The sequence below is a fragment of the Capra hircus genome, chromosome 11 (genome assembly GCF_001704415.2).
Source record: "Capra hircus breed San Clemente chromosome 11, ASM170441v1, whole genome shotgun sequence".
Taxonomy (NCBI): domain Eukaryota; kingdom Metazoa; phylum Chordata; class Mammalia; order Artiodactyla; family Bovidae; genus Capra; species Capra hircus.
The window spans coordinates 92,440,763-92,459,970 of NC_030818.1; the positions used below are offsets into that span (position 1 = coordinate 92,440,763).

The following is a 19,208-nucleotide window of genomic DNA, read 5'->3' on the forward strand; positions in this document are numbered from 1 at the left end:
CTCACCCCTCTGCCCCTGCTCAGCTCTGAGGTCCCGCATCCAATGACTCTGCCTCCAGACACCCCCTCGGCCTGTACTGGCCTCAGCAAGGAGGACAGATGCCAAAGCCCCAGAAGGGGATTTGGGGTGGTCTTGCTGACTCAAACCCAGGATCTGATGCCCAGTTGTGCCATCCCTGCCGCCATGCTGGCTATTCTAATAGGGCTGCAGTCGTGTCTAAAACTCCAGGTGAGATGGCTGAGGCCTGTCTTTGGCACCCTCTCCCTGACCTCCAGTGCCAGCCCCACTCCCAAGGGGAGGTACTCATGCTCTCTCTTCTTCAAATGCACTGATAGCCCAGAATCAGGGGGCTCCTCCTGCCGCTGCCCAGGAACTCCTATAGCGACACCCTGCCCACAGACCCTTCCGTGATCATGGGAATGAAAACCCTGACCGAGGTTACAATTGGGGCTGCTGGCCCTGTCCCACACCTCCCCAGCTGCCTGTCCATTCTCCCTGTTTCCTGACTTTGTCCCTTCCTCTCAGCCTGTCTCTGAGAACCCAGAATGGCTCATAGATCAGCATATGCAGGATCACTAAGCACCACCACTTAGGAATCTTGTAGAAAATACTGCACTTAGAAGACCTGGCCGCTGGGCCCCTGTCCTGGCTCTACGCTTGAGAGGGTCCTGCTGCAGCCCAACTCAGACAGACCTCCTTCCCAGGGGGCACAGAGTCCTCAAGGCCAAGGAGACATGCTCACCTGGGACCCGTACCCCACCCACTCTGGACACTGACTCTGGGTACCAGGAAGTGCCCTCCTAAGTGGCTGGAGTCCACCCTCCCGAGGGCAAATGGTTTTTCTGCTGTCCTGCTTCCTAGACAAGGAGACGCCAGGAGAGCCTGGTGGGGCAGGGCTGGTGTGGACAGAGCTTGCATGTGTGAACTGGAGGACCTGCCCAGCCCTTGCAGGGGGGAGTCAGGAGTGGGAAGAGGAGGAGGGCTGGCAGGGGGCTGGGACCACCGGGTGTTCTCTTTCTCAGGCCCCACAAATGTTAGAGGCAGCCCGGCATGCAAACTGGCAATGATTAAGCCGGACAACAGATATCACACACAGACCTACTTGTGGAATGAGTGCACCCAGCGGGCTGCTCTGGCCCCTACTGGCCCCTTGCAGCCAGCCTGCACCATGATCCTGCCATGCAGATGAGGAAACTGGGATCCAGAGGGGTTGGGTGACCTGCCCAAGGTCACACCATCAGGCACTGAACCCATATCTGTGCTTCTTCCCTACACGTGGCCATTCAGTCTTGGCTTGAATATTTCCAGCTACATGGAGCTCACTACTCACTGCTACTCTGAGTCAACCATTATCGTTTCAGGCAAAGTAAGGAGGTGGTGATTTTCCCCCTTCTTTCCTTGAGCTTAAATCTCTCTGCCAATTTCAGCCATGTTTCCTGGTTCTGCCCACTGTGGCCCTCAGAGAGCTTATCCCCTCTCCATATAACCACTTTTCAAGCTACAAATGGTATAACCATCCCCTGGGCTGTTTTATTCTCCTTCACTCTCTGCTGCTGGCAGAGGAATTCCAGATCCACTTCCTAAGCAGGCCTCTGAGGACAGATTCTGGTCACCACCTGTTATGGCACCTAAATGGGTCATGATGTGCAGAAATGCAATCTATCTGAGGCCTTGGCTGATGGGTCTGCACAAACACACAAGCGTTCCCATCACTGGTAACCTCCTCTCACGTGGAGAGTCCAAGAACCCCAAGCCGGTGGAATGTCCATTGTTCTCCGAGTCTTGGTTTCCTTACCCAGGAAAATTAGAAAAGACCCTGATGCTGGGAAAGATTGAAGGCAGGAGAAGAAGGGGACAACAGAGGACAAGATGGTTGGATGACATCACTGATTCCATGGACATGAGTTTGAGCAAGCTCCAGCAGATGGTGAAGGACAGGGGAGCCTGGCGTGCTGCAGTCCACGGGGTCACAAAGAGGCAGACATGACTGAGAGACTAAACAACAACAATAACAATAAAAATGGGATAATGGCTCATACCCTGCCTACTTTGCATGGACCACTGGCTCTGAAACGACTCTGCAGAACACTGAACAGGTATGGGGGTGGGGAGGTGATGATGGTGACGACAATGAGCAGAATAGGAGGCAGCTAGTGGGGAGCCCTGCAAAGCAGTGCTGCAGAGAGAGCCTCCTTGCCCACCCACCCCAACCCCCAAGCTTCCTCCACCACCCTTCCCACCAGGGCACAGGGCCCAGTGCTCATGAAGGACACCAGGGCACCCGCAGCACTCCAGAAGCCGGAAATTAAATTAAGACAGCATGATGGTTTGCAAAAGGTGCCCTGAAGACAGCATGCTCCTATGCCCGGCAACTAAACCAATAAGTGGGGCTGAGCTCTGTGAGCAGGATGCTGGGAAGAGAGTTAAAGAAGGTCAGAAAGACCATCAGAGTCAGGGTCCAAACCCAGACCTCCTGCCCCAGCTCAGCCTACTTCATGACAGTTGCTGCTGAAATCACTTGACAGTTGGGTGCACCCATATGGATGTCCCGGTCTACTCCAGGGAACAGCTCTCCCCATAATCGGCCCTACCCCTCAGAAGACCCCAGGCCCTGTACCCAGCTACCCAGCAGACAGTTTACTGGAGGTGCAGGAGGTCTCATGACCTGGCACCACTTCCCCCCGCATGCTGCATCCCCAGGGCTTCCTGCCACCAACAGCCACCCAGTTGCTCAACCAGCCCCCTTTTCTGACTCCTCTTTCATCCTCACCTCTCACATCCAAAGCATCCCCAAATCCCACCCACCCATTCTCCTAAAGTCCTCTTAAATACGCTATTTCTCTCTGCCCCTTCCACTGCCACCCTAATCCACATAACCAGCTCTCACACCTCTTAGCTACCCCCCACATCCTCCCTAGCCCCACTCCAGTCTGGTGTTCATGCCTCAGCCCAAAGAGACCTTTTGAAAACACAAATCTCACCATGTCACCCCGCTGTTTAAAACCTGTCCACAGTTGAGATGAACAGATGCACACTACCATGGATAAAATAGATGAACAGAGGCTTCCCTGGTAGCTCAGTGGTAAAGAATCTGCCTGCCAGTTCAGAAGACACGGGTTCGATCCCTGATCCTGGAAGATCCCACAAAGCTAAGCCCGTGTGCCAAAACTACTGAGCCTGTGCTCTCAAGCCCGGGAGCTGCAACTGCAAAGCCAGCACCCTAGAGCCCGTGCTCCGCAACAAGAGAACCACTGCAACGAGGAGCCACTGCAACGGAGTAGCCCACACTCTCCACAGCTAGAGAAAGCCAGAGCGCAGTGATGAAGACCCAGCACAGCCAAAAAATAAATGAAACTATTTTTAAAAACAGATGAACAACAAGGATGTGCTGTATAGCACAGGGAACTATATTCTGCATTCTGTAATAAACTCTAATGGAAAAGAATCCAAATAAAGAGTATACATACATACATATATATATATATATGTCCAAATCACTTTGCTATATACCAGAAACTAACACATTATTTTAAATCAACTATACTTCAATCAAAAAATGAAAGGCTTTTCACTAGGATGAAAAGCGAAATGCTTGGTCTGCCCCATTAGACCCTGCAGCATCTGTCTCCTGACCCTATCCCTGCTTACCCAATGTAATCCTGCCACAGACTTCACCTGGGTTAAGAGATTGAACACAGTCAGGATCTCAATGGACCACCTGTATGTACCCCTTATAGGTCCCTCTCCCACCTACACCCAGAAGCACCCATCTTAAAACTCTCTGATCCTTCTTCCTTGCTTTCCTTCATATTTTTGCCATGTAGGGTTACATCTCTATAAAATAAAGTTTATGCATCCAGGCAGACTACTATAATTCAGTTCAGTTCAGTTCAGTACAGTTCAGTCGCTCAGTTGTGTCCAACTCTTTGCGACCCCATGAACCACAGCACACCAGGCCTCCCTATCCATCACCAATTCCCGGAGCTTACCCAAACTCATGTCCACCGAGTCAGTGATGCCATCCAACCATCTCATCCTCTGTTGCCCCCTTCTCTTCCTGCCCTCAATCTTTCCCAGCATCAGGGTCTTTTCAAATGAGTCAGCTCTTCACATTACGTGGACAAAGTATTGGTTTTCAGCTTCAACATCAATCCTGCAATGAACACCCAGGACTGATCTCCTTTAGGATGGACTGGTTGGATCTCCTTGCAGTCCAAGGAACTCTCAAGAGTCTTCTCCAACACCACAGTTCAAAAGCATCAATTCTTTGGCGCTCAGCTTTCTTTATAGTCCAACTCTCACATCCATACATGACCACGGGAAAAACCATAGCCTTGACTAGACAGACCTTGTTGGCAAAGTAATGTCTCTGCTTTTTAATATGCTATCTAGGTTGGTCATAACTTTTCTTCCAAGGAGTAAGTGTCTGTTAATTTCATGGCTGCAATCACCATCTGCAGTGATTTTGGAGCCCAAAAATATAAGTCAGCCACTGTTTCCACTGTTTCCTCATCTGTTTGCCATGAAGTGATGGGACCGGATGCCATGGTCTTAGTTTTCTGAATGTTGAGCTTTAAGCCAACTTTTTCACTCTCCTCTTTCACTTTCATCAAAAGGCTCTTTAGTTCTTCTTTGCTTTCTTCCGTAAGGGTGGTGTCATCTGCATATCTGAGGTTATTGATATTTCTCTCAGCAATCTTGATTCCAGCTTGTGCTTCCTCCAGCCCAGCGTTTCTCATGATGTACTCTGCATATAAGTTAAACAAGCAGGGTGACAATATGCAGCCTTGATGTACTTCTTTTCCTATTTGGAACCAGTCTGTTGTTCCATGTCCAGTTCTAACTGTTGCTTCCTGACCTGCATACAGGTTTCTTAAGAGGCAGGTCAGGTGGTCTGGTATTCCCATCTCTTTCAGAATTTTCCACAGTTTCTTGTGATCCACACAGTCAAAGGCTTTGGCATAGTCAATAAAGTAGAAATAGATGTTTTTCTGGAACTCTCTTGCTTTTACATAGCATTTAATAGTTTTCTGTTAAGAAAGTAGAATCTTTTATTAAAGTACAATAAAAAGTAATAAAGTTTAGTTTTTCCTGTTTTGAACTGGAACCATACTCTAGATATTCTTTTATGATTTGCTTCTTTTTGTCAATCTCAATGTGAATATCACCGCACTGAAAGTACATCCTTCATGCATTTCCATTGATATACAGTATTCCAGCAAATGAATACCCATCAAGCGTGTATTTTTCTGTTGGTGGATAGATTGTTTCCAGCTTAGAGTGTTTTACAAACCACGTGGCTGGAGTTCTGGAGCTCTTCCTGTGCTTTGAGAGTCCGGTGCTCTGGCCTGCCTTCGAGCCCTCATGGGAACCGTTTTCCCTGGGGAGGCCTCTCACGCCAGCTCCATCCCGCCCACCTTGCGGAGCTCCTATACTCCCAGGCATCCTGCATCTCACAGAGGCTCATCCTGACCCAGCCTCTAGCCGGGCCTGACACTCATCCATCCACGCATGCGCGCACGCGTTCATTCACACAGGTCTCAGCAGCTTCTCCAGGCCGACCTCGGGTGCTGCCCAGGCTTGGACAGATTGGAGGAAGAAAGAGAGCCTCTCTGAGCAAATGAAGGCTCCCCCAAACAGGCAGTCCCCACCCCCGATCTCGCCCCAACAGACAGCGCACACCCTGAACAGGCAGTCCCCCACGTCGCCCTGCTCAGCTAGGATGCCAGCACAGCGCAGGATGAGCTGAGGGGCGGATCCTAGCTCTCCGAACTGTTCGATGTCCACGCTCTCCCCACTCCCTCGCATTAGCCTCTGTGATGAGAGTTTCAAGGGTCTCTTCTACTGCTTAAAAGTGAAGTGAAGTCGCTCAGTCGTGTCCGACTCTTTGCGACCCCATGGACTGTAACCTACCAGGCTTCTCCATCCATGGGATTCTCCAGGCAAGAATACTGGAGTGGGTTACCATTTCCTTCTCCAGGGGATCTTCCCGACCCAGGGATCAAACCTGGGTCTCCTGCATTGGGGGCAGACGCTTTAACCTCTGAGCCACCACTGCTTAAAAAGGGAAGGAAAAAAAAAGGAAACTGAGTAAAAAGGAAAGGAAAGAAAGCAGCTGGAGAATGCTGCCCAGCATTTGGTGTAATAACCAGGGGCTTTCCAATGACAGCTAAAACTGGCTTTGATTTCGAGCTTTGTTTCTTTTAATCTAGCAGATAATTAGAGGGAAATCAAATCCAGCCTGGCAGCCGAAGATCAACCTGTCACTGTTGGGATCAGTTCCCACTTATTTTACCATCTTCTCCTTCACACATTAAAAACAAAAAACAAAAAACACCTCCCCAGGTTGTATATATTGTTTGACGTAAATAATATACTTATTATTTAAATACTACATTCAGATTGGATATTTCCCACGACAAACACTCTCTTAGGAATAAGCAGCATCTTCTCTCCCTCCAAATAAAGAAGTCCTTGCTTTGCAGATTTAAAAACATCCAACTGCAAACACCCTTAAATGGATGAGAAAGATCAAAGTGCAGAGAGGGGAAGAAACTCTGTATCATCTAGTGCTGCAGATGGCAGTGACAGGATTCACCCCAAAGCGCCAGCTCCGGGCTCCGATTCTTACCACTCTGCTCTCCCACCAGGGCCTTACGAACAGCAGGGCCTGTCCAGTTCCGCTTCCTGAGGGGCTCTCTCTAGCCTAAGACGGACTCCTAAATAGCACACAGAGGATTTCCCTGGTGGTTCAGCGGCTGCGAATCTGCCTGCCAATGCAGGGGACACGGTCTGTGCACCTCAACTACTGAAGCCCTTGTGCCTTGGAGCCGGTGCTCTCCAATAGGAGAAGCCACCACCGTGAGAAGCCTGTGTGTAATAGCTGAACAGCAGCCCCTACTTGCTACAACTGGAGAAAGCCAGCGCGCAGCAGTGAAGAGTCAGCACAGCCAAAAAGAAAATAAACAAATAAATAATTTTAAAAGTAAAATAAATAGGTAGCACACAGAGCTTTAAGCACAAGATGCTGGAAATAAACCAAACATTGCTCCATACGGAGGCAGACTCTGACCCAGCCACTGATGAAAATGATGTTTACTGAGCTCTTAATAAGAAGGGGAAATTACTGAGACATAAAATGGAGGAAAACAAAAACAGTATATAAAAATTATATAGAGAGAGTATGGCCTCAGCTATAAAACAATATAGAAAGAAAATGATATAATTTTTATTAACTAAAAAGTTAATCATGATTAGCTCTGGGTGGTTGAATTTGAGGGAAATTTATATTTCATGCTATGCACTTTGGTATTGTCCCTTTTTTTTTTCTATAATGAGCATGTGTTACTTTTATAATAAGAAAAATTTCAAGAAGCATCTGTCACAGAAGCAAGATCTGTCCTCTCCAACCCCAAGTGCGATTTTGGAGGCCTGATTGATTGTCCTCCGGGACCCTGCCTAACTCCTACGCTCAGCTTCCTGCCTCCATCCTTCCCTCCCCCAAGCTTACTTACATCTTTCTCACCCAATCAAGCCCAAGAAAATGTAAGCCGCACCTCATTCACCGTGGCTGCCTTGACCACTCCAGGCCAGCTATTGGCTGAATCATAGGAAAGTGTCAGTGGTTGTAGGTCAGAAAAAAAGATCTAATAACCTGTAAATTTCATATGATTCCACCTCATCTGTGGCTCATCCTGCTCTCTTCTGAACTTCCAGCATGTTCCTGGTCTGGGATGCCCTACTGTACACAAACAGTCCGGATCTGTTTCATTTTGTGCCATGCGTAGATCGTGCTTTAAGCTGGCGGTCTCTGCATTGGCTTACATTTCATTCATTGTGAATCTTCATTAATTGAAGCTTAGTGAATATGAAGTAGCCACCTAGCTGGCCACGGAGCTCCCTGACATGGACCTGATCAATCTCTCATGAACATCTACTTATGTTCAGTGATTGAAGCTAAAGGGATGCGTCCCAGCCTTAAAGTTTGGGTGAGGACACAAGCCCAGTCAGATAAGGACAATGCCTTGTGGGTGCACATCTCCCCAGTGCACTTAATGCCTTCACATCCACTCTCTCAAGGCAAGATCTAGACACACTTGGCTTTAAATTTCAGGCTGTTGCTTTTCAGTGGTGTGGTCTCTGGCCTGTCACTCACCCTCCCCAGACCTCAGTGTCTGTCCTCTTAAAACAGAAGCAGCAGCAGCATATGGCCGTTGTGAGGACGAGACAGGAATAAAGGTAGATACCACTGTGCTGTGCACCATAAGCCCTCTCCAAACGGTCCCTTGTAACAGGCGGAGCCACTACTGTTATTCCCTTTTCTTCCCATGTTTTGTTTGTTGTTGTTTGCTTTTTCAGCTTGTTTTTGGTTTGGGTTTTTTTGTTTGTTTGTTTTGGTTTGTTTTAACGAGGAAACTGGGTTCAGGGTAGTCCAGTGACTTATCTGAGGCCAAGCGGACCTTGTATCTAAACCTCCATCCTCAGCCCAGACTGCAAGGCGTCCCTCCAAAAAGCCACCGACGCCTCATTTAAGGGCCCATGAACATTTAAGGCTCACTGGCGCAGCTCATGAGGAAATTTCCAAACACATTTGCTCGCCCGTCACTACCTGGAATAACTCTGGAAGGGCCCACGCAGAATTCCACTCTGCCGTTTCCCCAAAAGTGCTGACTGACGGGCCATATGCTCGTCTCAGTTCCCATCTGCTCGGCGCCCGGGGGGACAGGGAGGAGCGGCTTGCCCACTGGCAGAGGGGCCCAGCTCCTGTCTAATGGTCCCCGAAACGGCACTCTCACATCGGCCCAGGAAATCCACCTTCCCCATAAGCCCCAGGAACAGTTCCTGCTCAACACGCTGCAGGCAAAAGAGGCTTCCTATTGGTTACTGCTGACTTAATACATAAACGTTTATGGATGGGAGAGAGCTGTCTGGTTTTACTTCTTGCACATAAGGCACGTATCATTAGTCATTTCCTGTCCATCCTTACTTAAAAATACACGCGCATTTTTCTAATTTGCTGATGGCCATCTGAAATGTGAAGCCTCACCAGGCACGGTGGGCATGACGGATCCTGAAGCCATGACACCCCGAACCCCAGGGGTGCAAACCGCCCCGGCTCCCTGGAGCCCCCAGTGACAATAGGACTGATGGGTTCTTAGCTTTTTGAAAATATGATGAAAAATTTCTGACCTTTTCTCCAGGAAAAATAGACACGGACATGAAATTTTGTGTCATTACGGGGATCATGGACCCTCCAGAGGCCTTCGTGTTTCTGAGTCAGGTTGAAGACAAGCTTGGATCTGCTCAGCCTGTCACCCCAGGTCACCCACCTCTGGCCTCTGGATCTGCGTCTGCCTCCCCACCAGCCCCCTTCTCTACTCATCCGCTTCATGCCTCTGCCTCGCCAGCTGATGTAACTCCTCACATTTCTCCCAACAGACCCCCGTGCCTTTGTTTCCTCCACAAGGGGGATCCTTCCATCCCTCTGTGTGTTCCAAATATTACTCATCCTTGAAACCTCAGTTTCCTCGCCACCTCTTCCTTGCCGTTTTTTTTTTTTTTTTAAAACTCGTCTTATCAGGAAATTATCTTTCCTTACATTTTCTTCCCTCGTTACTTCATCTTTATATTTCGGGCACCTTGTAACTTTCTACCTCATAGATATTTGTGAGTCTTGCCTCCCTTACTGACCTGTGAGCTAATTCACTTCCATAGTCTTCTTCCTGGGGCTTTCCCTGGTGGTTCAGATGGTAAAGAAATTACCTGCAGTGCGGGAGACCCAGGTTCGATCCCTGGGTCAGGAAGATCCCCTGGAGGAGGAATGGCAACCCACGCCAGTATTCCTGCCTGGGAAATCCTCTGGACAGGGGAGCCTGGTGGGCTACAGTCTGTGGGGTCGCAAAGAGTCGGACACTCTCACTTCCTTTTCAGTCATCTCCCTGGCACACAGTCAGTGCTCAATAGATGCTCTAAAGAACCAGTATCTGTGTAAGTGATCCTGATACAGGTTGTAAAGTGAAGCCCCAATGAGTGTGCAAATATTCATCTCTTTGTGACTCTGATTTATGTGAAATCTTCAGAGGTTCTTGGGGTCAGGGCATGCTCGTCTGTAGGCGCTTGCCACAAAGAAATCATTAAGGGGTCAACAAAGCCCCAGAATTTCAACAAAATGTCAGCTGTGTGCAAGTGGATGGGCCATTGGACAGGGTGGTTAGATGATTCTTCTGAAAGAATGCTTGCTTCCAGAAGACTACTCTGAAAAGTAAGAAAGATACTGTTCTACATTCACGAAGGCATGTTTAGCCCAAACAGTTTAGAAACCCTTCTTGTCTATCACTGAGGGGATTTCAGTCGGGACACACTGCCAATTTAAGGGGTAGAGATCAGGGCTTGAGGGAATTTCTGGTTAATGTATTTCTGATACTCTTCCCCAGGACAGGACGGAGTTACATTCCTTGATCAGACTACAAGCCCTCAGCTGTGAAACTGAACCGCTGGGAGATTCCTTGATCTCCGTTCTCTTAGAAAGCGTGTGTGCAGAGTCGCTTCAGTCGTGTCAGACTCTGGTGACACTATGGACTGCAGCCTGCCAGCCTCCTCTGTCCATGGGATTCTCCAGGCAAGAATCCTGGAGTGGGTTGCCGTATCGAACCGGCATCTCTTTATGTCCCCTGCACTGGCAGACGGCTTCTTTACCACTAGCGCCACCTGGGAAGCCCTAAGAAGAGAATGCTATGTTAGAATGTTTCACCTTTATTCTAGATTCTACATAGAATCAACCTAATTTGAGGATTCACCTAGTGTGTGGGTTCTAAACATGTCACAGGATCCAAGGGATACACTTGAGAGTCAAAGTAAGAAGTGAAGCCTGATCTCCCAGTGAAGCCTTCAGAAGAGGAACCTCTCTGAATTGGCAGAAGCTGTACTGGCAGGCGGACTCCACCCTTCATATAAACCTGGTTGTCATGGTGATAGGAGGTACGTGAAGCTGGGAGATGACCATGAAATGCGGCTGTGGGAAAAGGGGCTTCTGTGACTTACATAGCCATGTTCCAAATGTACACTTTGAATAAGAGGCAAGAGGCTCCCAGGTACCCCCAGCTCCCAGGCTCTGAATGGCATCAGGAAATGCCCTCAGATTCCTCCAAGCCTGTCCCTGGCTTTATATTACTCTGGGGGTCCTAAAGGGTAATGATTCCTAAGAAAGGGAAATGGCTACTAGAAACATCTACATCCAGGAAAAGGAGCAAACTACTAGTGAAATGGCTCCACCAGGGGTAAACCCATCTTCCAAAAATTAATCATTGATGGAATAATCACTTTGTTCATAAAATAATCTAGGAAAGCAATTTATCCTCTTCTGCTCCTGATAGAAGTGTTTCAAAAGAAAACCTTAGGCTCCCCAAATACCTTGAGAAAAGAGGACAGCTTCCATTGCTTTTCCTGATTTCCTCCCCCGGCAAGTGATGGATCTTCATCATCTCAGTTTTGTTTTGTACAATTCAGACAGGCGGAATCATTACATACACAACTCAAACAGGCTGCTTCAGGAGCTGTGACTTACGTGTCACTATCAGCATAACTTTCAAACGAAGTCTGATTGACCACGTGGTGACCCTAAGAACTAGCATTTGTCTAGTACCCTCAGATGCCATGAAGGCCTCTCATATGTGTCGTTTCACATGATGCTAGTGACAGTCCAGGCAAGGAGAGCCCTTGAGCCCTTGATCATTTCAAAGATGAAATCAGAGAATAAAGCGACTTGGCCAAGCTCATCGTGCACTGATCAGAGATCAAGTCCAGGGCCTCGCTGGGACACGAGCTGCTCCTCTGACATGGATGCTCTTGAAGGACGTTCTTGAGCCCAGGAGCTGACGGCCATGCTGGTTTCTAAGGTCCCTGGCAGTTCTGTGCCTCTATCGATAAAATGCTGGGGCTGGATTAAACCAGGGGCTTTAGAAACTTCTTGTAGCAGAAAAGATCCTTCCCTCTCAAAGGAAATCTAGAGAATGCCAAAGTATAAAATAAGTCATCCCAGCTCCCCTCTGGCTAAAAAAGAAATGACTCCCTCAGAAATGTCCATCAAGTGACGAATGGATAATAAAATGTGGTATATCCATAGAATGGAACATTATTAGGGCATAAGAAGGAATAAAGTACTGATACATATTGTAACATGGGTGAACCAAAAACATGCTAAGTGAAAGAAGACAGCCACCCAAAAACTCCACTTACATGAAATAACCAAAAAAGGTAAATCCAGAGACAGAAAATAGGTTGGCAGAGGCAGGAATGGGGAGTGAGTGCTTAATGGATAACAGGTTACCTTTTGGGGTGACAAAATATTTGGGGGCTAGAAAGGGGTGCTGGTTGTACAACGTTATGGATGTGCTAAATAAATGCCACTGAACTGTATACGTTTGTATGGCTGATTTTACATTGTGTGGATTTTACCTCCATATGTGTGTGCAGAGATATATGAGGGTTCTAGAATACTATCCCATCAATCGCCCTTCCCCCGCCCCTGCAGTGCCTCCAAAGACTCCTAGTAAGTAAATCAACAGAGTCATCAGATATTACAAAAAGTCATCATGGTTCAAAACAGCTCTCATATGACAGCTATTTTGTTCCGTCTAAGGCCAAAGGTATACTTTCTCCTAACCCAACAAATAAATTTGTCTGGGCGAGTGACATCATGTTAACATGGAAACAAAATTTTCCATTGCAGTCAGCTCCAATGCCAAATCTAGTTACAGTGGTCCAACAGCTTTGGTTTTAGGATATGTCATCGGTTTTAAACTCGAAAATCTACTTTAAGTATATCAGAAAAGAGCATGGTAAGCACTGTTTGTTTGTTCAGATTATAGTAGATAATTTTATTGGTGAGTAGTATACTAAGCATTATTAAGTGCCTAGTATATAGTAAGGTGGCTCAGCGGTAAAGAATACGCCTGCAAGGCAGGGGACGAGCAGGAGACTCAGGTTCAATCCCTGGGTGGGAAAGATCCCCTGGAGAAGGGAAAGGCAACCCACTCCAGTAGTCTTGCCTGGAGAATTCCATGGACAGAGGAGCCTGGTGGGCTACAGTCCATGGGGTCACAAAGACTCGGACACGACTGAGCATACACACGCTATATAGTAAGTCTCACACGTTGCTTCACTTAAACATCATTATCTCCATTTTATAGAAAAGGATACCGAGGCTCAGAATAGCTCTCCACATCTTCAATGTCAAGATTTGAATCTCAGTCTCTGCAGCTCAGGAGAAAGTTCTATCCACTATACCCACTCAGTAGGGTCACAGGTCCCTCTCCCCGTGGAAGGCAAGAGGATTGCTCTCTGCCCCATCAATATACTGACCACAGCCTACATGCTCCCCCTCTCATGGGGTGTGTGAAGATGCAGGACACACAGACCCAGGTGTCTGAGACCCTTCCAAGGCCCCCTCTGCACCTTTATAGAGCAGTTTAGAGCAGTTTAAGCCTTTTTGCTTCAGTCTGTGCAGGAAAAGTGAAAACTACCTTCGACAGTCTTGCTGGCAAAGTGTATTCAATGAACTGATGAGGGACACATCAAACTCTCTTTTGCTAAGGAGTTGAAGAGCAAGGCAAGGAAACTATTTGTTTTTTTAAATATTTAGGTTGGATCCTATTCAAACACAAGAAACTCCGGCTTCTAAAGTTAACTTCTGGCCTAGAAGTCCTTGTGACGTCACTTCCTGCAGTTGGTGTGACCTGGTCCCAGATTTGAACACACAGTTCAACACTGCAACACTGTGCCTTAGCTATGGGCACAAATGCGGTGCTTTTCCAAGTTATTCTGAAACATTTGGAATTGAGAATAATTTCAGCCTTTTGGTTTGTATCAAAGTGTTAGTCACTCAGTCGTGTCCAACTCTGTGATCCCATGGACTATAGCCCACCGGGCTCCTAAGTCCATGAAATTCTCCAGACAAGAATACTGGAGTGGGTTGCCATTTAGTTCTCCTAGGGATCTTCCCTACCCAGGGACTGAACCCTGGTCTCCCTCATTGCAGGCAGATTCTTCACAGTCTGAGCCACCAGAAAAACCCTTGGTCTGTATGGTAAAGTTATCAAAATGCTGATAATAATTCCTTACATATAACGCACTTTACAGATTACAAAATGCTTTCATGGACAATCGTTGCTCGCTTTTGTTTTTTTAAAAAAAGGTATAATTAAGGGAAAATATCAGTAAATGCCATTTAGCTGTTAACATACACCCTTATATTGTAGGTAGGGAAAGGGTGAAATGAAAGCATTTTTCTATTAAGATTGAAGTCAGGTTCTTGGAACTCTAACTGTTCTTGGTTATCAGTTAGAAAAAAAAAGAAAAGTCAATGCTTTTTAAATTAAAAATGAGGTGCTGCTACTTATGACTTGATAAGTTGTAAAGTGCCTTTCCCATCCCTCCCAATGGTCCTGGGCCCATTTAAATTGCTTTTAACTTTTAGATGTGCAGCTCATATGTATCACATCGAATGCCAGGTGCTGGTGGGGGAAAAAAAAAACACCAAACAACTAGAACCAGAAAATGAAAGCTGATCATGTTTTGAGGCCATCTACTGTGAAATACAGCAGTCCCCTTTCCTCTCTTCCCGGTTTTGGTGGCAGAGGTTAAGAAGGCTTAGGCCACACAATGGCCTTTGAACTTGTTCCCACCAAAGGAATCAGAGGGTTAACGTGTCAAGGTCCTCTAAAAATCTATCCCCCTGAGCCATCCTGGCATGATAGCTGCGAAAATCTCCCTGCAGTGCAACCCAATCACTCAAGGCCTAATCTCTACCAGTGAGATCAATAACCATTAGAAAGTAGATTTTTGAGAAATGAATTACATTGCAATGAATCTGACCAAACTGCAATTAATCCACTGCTTTTCCTCAAGGATGGCTAAAAAAGGCAGCTGCATGTATATATGAGTAGACCCATTATCCAGCTGCCGTGAGCTGCTCCTGTGAGGGGTTCCACAGACCTGACCCACCACCACTTTGAAGCCCCCTGTCGGTGGAGGCCACACCTGGTGGGATCAGCCCATGTGAACCACAGGTGAGCGTTCTCAGCTAGCCTTGCTGGCCTTGGATCTGTGCCTCACACAGCAAAGAATGCTCTGGAAGAGAACTCAACCAAGAGGCACCATCCAGCCTGACTCAGAATATGACAAAGGCTCCTTCAGAACGACATTTCCTGCAGGCGGCAGTGCCCAGCCTTGGCTGCAAGATAGACTTACCTGGGGAACCTACACTGTTTCTGCGGTCAGGTCTCCAGCCCAGCCTGATTAAAAGCAGCATCTCTAGAAGTGGGGGTGCTTGCACTGGTATTTACGAGAGCTCTCCAGATGGTTCTGATGTGCGGCCAAGAGGAGAAGTGCTATTGGAGGGTGATTCTGACAATATTGGGGCTTGAGCCCAGTTGGTGAGGGGCAGCAGTAAGAGGAGCCTGCGAAGCACCACTTGCTCAGGGAAGTGAGGGTTCCTCGCGTTCCTAAACCACAGCTGACAAATGCTTTACTTGTCTGGGGGGTGTTGGGGTCCAACTGATATGTCAGGAGTACCAGGAGTGCTTTGGTTTTTCTGCCTAAAACAGGCACAATGATATTTACTTAACCCTCACCTTGCGAAAGCCAGGAATTTGGTGAAAACAAAACCAACAAAATACCCAAGTGACATTCCATGATTCCGTGGAGGGAGGGGCTGGGCACATACTCCCATCAATATTCCAGTTAGATGTTACTGGGTGGGTGGGATGAACAGGTATTATAAGGTTGTAAATATTATAGAACTGCCACAGGTGTGACAATTGGTTCTGCAGATTTTGAAACAAAAAATTTACATTGCAAGAGAGTTAACATCATGAAGAAAATTAAAAGAAAGCGATCCTTCCTACACACGTCCAAGTTACCTGTGGCCCCTTTCTCTAGCATTGTGTACTCTTTGCCTGTGTTTGAGAGTGTCACAGAGAAGCACCACGTGGGCAATGGTGAGGGAGGGGAGATTCTGTCACTGGGGGAGAGTGGGTTTTCAGACAGACTTTCCAGACTCAGATAACAATTGGCTAAAAATTCATCTGCTGAACTGCAAGTGTCTCCATCTCTTGACTCTGAGTCACTATATCTGGAGGGCAATACTCATAGGTGAAAATATGATTTATTAGATTGTTAAAGGTATACATCTCACTCACAATGCTAACATGTTTTGAGAACTTGGCTTACCTGCTTAGGACATAGGAAGCAGAATTGATAGAAATAAATGATATAAAAAATACTTACTGGCTCTCTCTTTTCTTTTTAAGTGGGTCCATGAGACGCAGAGTGTCTCTGATCACGGCCACTTTCACTTCTTCATCGACAAGACTGGGGACATTCTCAAATACCCCTGGAGAGAGCTTGAAGGGTAAGGATTCCAGGTTATGGTAGAGACAGTGATTCAGCACCAGCTGACTACAAGCGCAGCCCCAGTGGTTGTACTGTGAGAATTGTTTAAAGGCTCCCTTCAGTCTACCTTTAAAATGTCAGTTTCCTTTTACAAATCAACAAAATACACGAAGGGGGAAAAAGAGCACTGGGTTTTTCTCATTATCAAAATGATATATGCTCATTGTAGAATATTTGAAAATATGGAAGAGGTGAAGAAAAGAACCTTCATAATCCACCCCCACCCAAAACCCAGGATTAATAGTCGGTGTATTTCCTTCCAGTCTTTTTAAACGCACTCTTAAGTGGGGGGGAGGGGGCAGCTGGAGGGAGATAAGCACTGCTCAATGTACTATTTATCTTAGGGACTCAAGCATGTCGACATGGCTAAATCATATTCATAGAATTTCAATTAGTTCATCTCCTGAGGCTAACTAATTAGTTCATGTCAAAACTGATGGAAAGGCTCAGCTGCTTCTCCATTTGCAGATCTTCAGAACTGGAGAAGGGCACGCGGGGTAGTCACCATAGGTTGGATAGGTCTTATATTAATAGACAAAGTTCTGAGCTCAACAAAACTGAAGTTATTTAGGCAGGAACAGAACTTGGCCGGGCAAATCTGACAATGTCAAATCTTGTTTAGCCAAGGGAGCAGTGAGAAGAGGGGGACCGTTCAGTTTGCCTGGTACTATATTCAATGAGATACTCAAAATACTTACTTCTTGCTCGTGTTCAATTCGCATGCTGGGATTTGCATTTACTTCGAGTAGTATAGGCTTCAGATTTTTCATGAGAAGAATGTCAAAGCCTAAAATCTGGATAAACATAATTCAGAATTAGTTACAGTGTCTTTTTAGGAATTGGGTACTGTATTAGGGGTATTAAGGTGAAAGTAAATTCCACCTCCGCCCCCCAACCTGGGCCTTGACCCTGGCTTCACTCATCCATAGCCCCTCTTCCTCTGGATGGACTTGTCAGGCCAAATGGACAGCAGAAAATTTTATAGGGGCCTTGGTAATGGGATGAGGTCCCATGGTTCATTTCAGCACCATTGGTGTCATCTGAAGGGCTGTAAGATGATGACCTTGCTCTTCTTTAACAGGTTTTTTATTATGTTAAGGATCAGTAATTGTCCATCAATTTCTCCCTCTCCTGTTATCCTCTTTTAAGTTGCCTCTTAGCTGGATCTCTAAAAAACCTGAGACTACATTTCTTAACCTCAGGTATATATCAGCATCACTTAGGGACCCCTTTCAAAACCACTGCTCATCCCTAGCCCACACCTATGAGTCAGAGTCTTTCAGGGTGGAACACAGCCAGTGTATTTTCAGTAACAAATCCCCTGGATAATTCTGATGGACCCTCCTACCCAAGAAGAAGGGAATATTTATTAGGTGCCCACTGGGCACCAATTATTCACAATCTCGCTTCATTCTCACGACAGCATACTTGAAGCAGGGATCGTGCCCTGCATTTCACGGAAGCAGAAAGTGAGTCTTGGAAAGGCCAGTGGGTTTCCCTGAGACTGCTCCTCTCATAAAGGACAGAGCTGGATTTCAGAACTGCAGAACTGCTATGCAGTTTGTGGGACCCGGTGCAAGACAGAAATGCAGTGTTCAAAAAGTATTAACAAATTTCATGATGCTGAAACAGAGAATTAAACCAAGCATGGAGCCCTTTGGAGTGTGGGGCCCTCTGTGATGGCACAGCCCATACGCCCCTGGAACCAGCCTGCACCCAGGGCCAGGTTTAGCACCCTTGCCAACCGGCCAACCGCCTGCTCTTGAACCTGGCATTCTGCCTCAGGTGTGGCTTTGTCTTCTGGACTCTTTCAATTCCTCAGGAGTCCCCTGCTTGGGGTATAAGTCACCCTGTGCATTTCATTCCCTAGCCCTGAAACAGCCCTTTAGATAACATCTCCTCACCCTTGAGATCGCAGTTTCTAATTGAATTCAGACGTGGACTATGAGGATGCCAGATTCTTGGGAGGACTGTCGTTATCTCTCTAGGAGGTGATAAGGTAGAAGAAAACTCCTAATATGAGTGATACCATCCCAAAGCTTCAAAAAGTAACATGGAGAATAAAGGAGGGGAGAGAACAAAGATACAGCTGCATCGCCTCCTCTGTGGACTCAAGAAGGAAATATGAGGGGAAATCCATTTACTTGTCTATCTAGAATATGCATTAGTTAAATGATCATTATTAAAGTGTAGCTTCATCCTTATTAATTAATGAACTCAGAGCCCGAATGACCATTTGGGGGTGGGGGGCAGGGTGTGTAATTCAAGATGAGTTTATTCTTCAAGAAAGGACAATAAGGATGAAAAGTTGGGAAAAGTCATCCTCACTCTATTTTTCTTTTCCTGGTCATAAGAAGAAAGGAATGGAAATTCAGTTAGAAAATGTTACATGTATTATAGATCTGCTTAATAATATATGACAAGTGGATATGAGTAATGAGGCCTGTAAGAGACTCTGGTGACATCATCAGTCTAACTTCAGACCTGGTCTGAGATCTGATGTTGATGAGCCTACAGAGAACAATGGGAGGCAGTGTCAACGTTTATCATCCTGAGTCACGGACGCTTACTTTTTGCTACATCTTAGAAGCTTGGACTTGTCCTTTCTCAGCCTGGTGGATTCGTCTCAGCTCAGTGCACAGGCATTTCATGAATCCACGGCTATGGGAAAGCTGGGGAACAGGAGTGGCAAAACTTCACCAACCATAGGGACCTGCACCCAGCAGTAGCATAGAACTTTCCCGGGCCTAAACTTTGGC

The 19,208-nt window shown here is 46.7% G+C and overlaps 1 protein-coding gene across 1 annotated transcript in view; it reads right to left on the minus strand.

Moving 5' to 3' along the window:
- TTLL11 (tubulin tyrosine ligase like 11) overlaps window positions 1-19,208 on the minus strand; it is a 264,768-nt gene that overhangs the window by 129,169 nt on the left and 116,391 nt on the right. Inside the window, exons 5-6 of the mRNA XM_018055721.1 lie at window positions 17,148-17,243; window positions 16,285-16,400 (exon numbers count right to left, since the gene is read on the minus strand). Of these exons, the coding sequence (XP_017911210.1) occupies window positions 16,285-16,400; window positions 17,148-17,243 (212 nt within the window). The remainder of the gene's footprint in view (window positions 1-16,284; window positions 16,401-17,147; window positions 17,244-19,208) is intronic.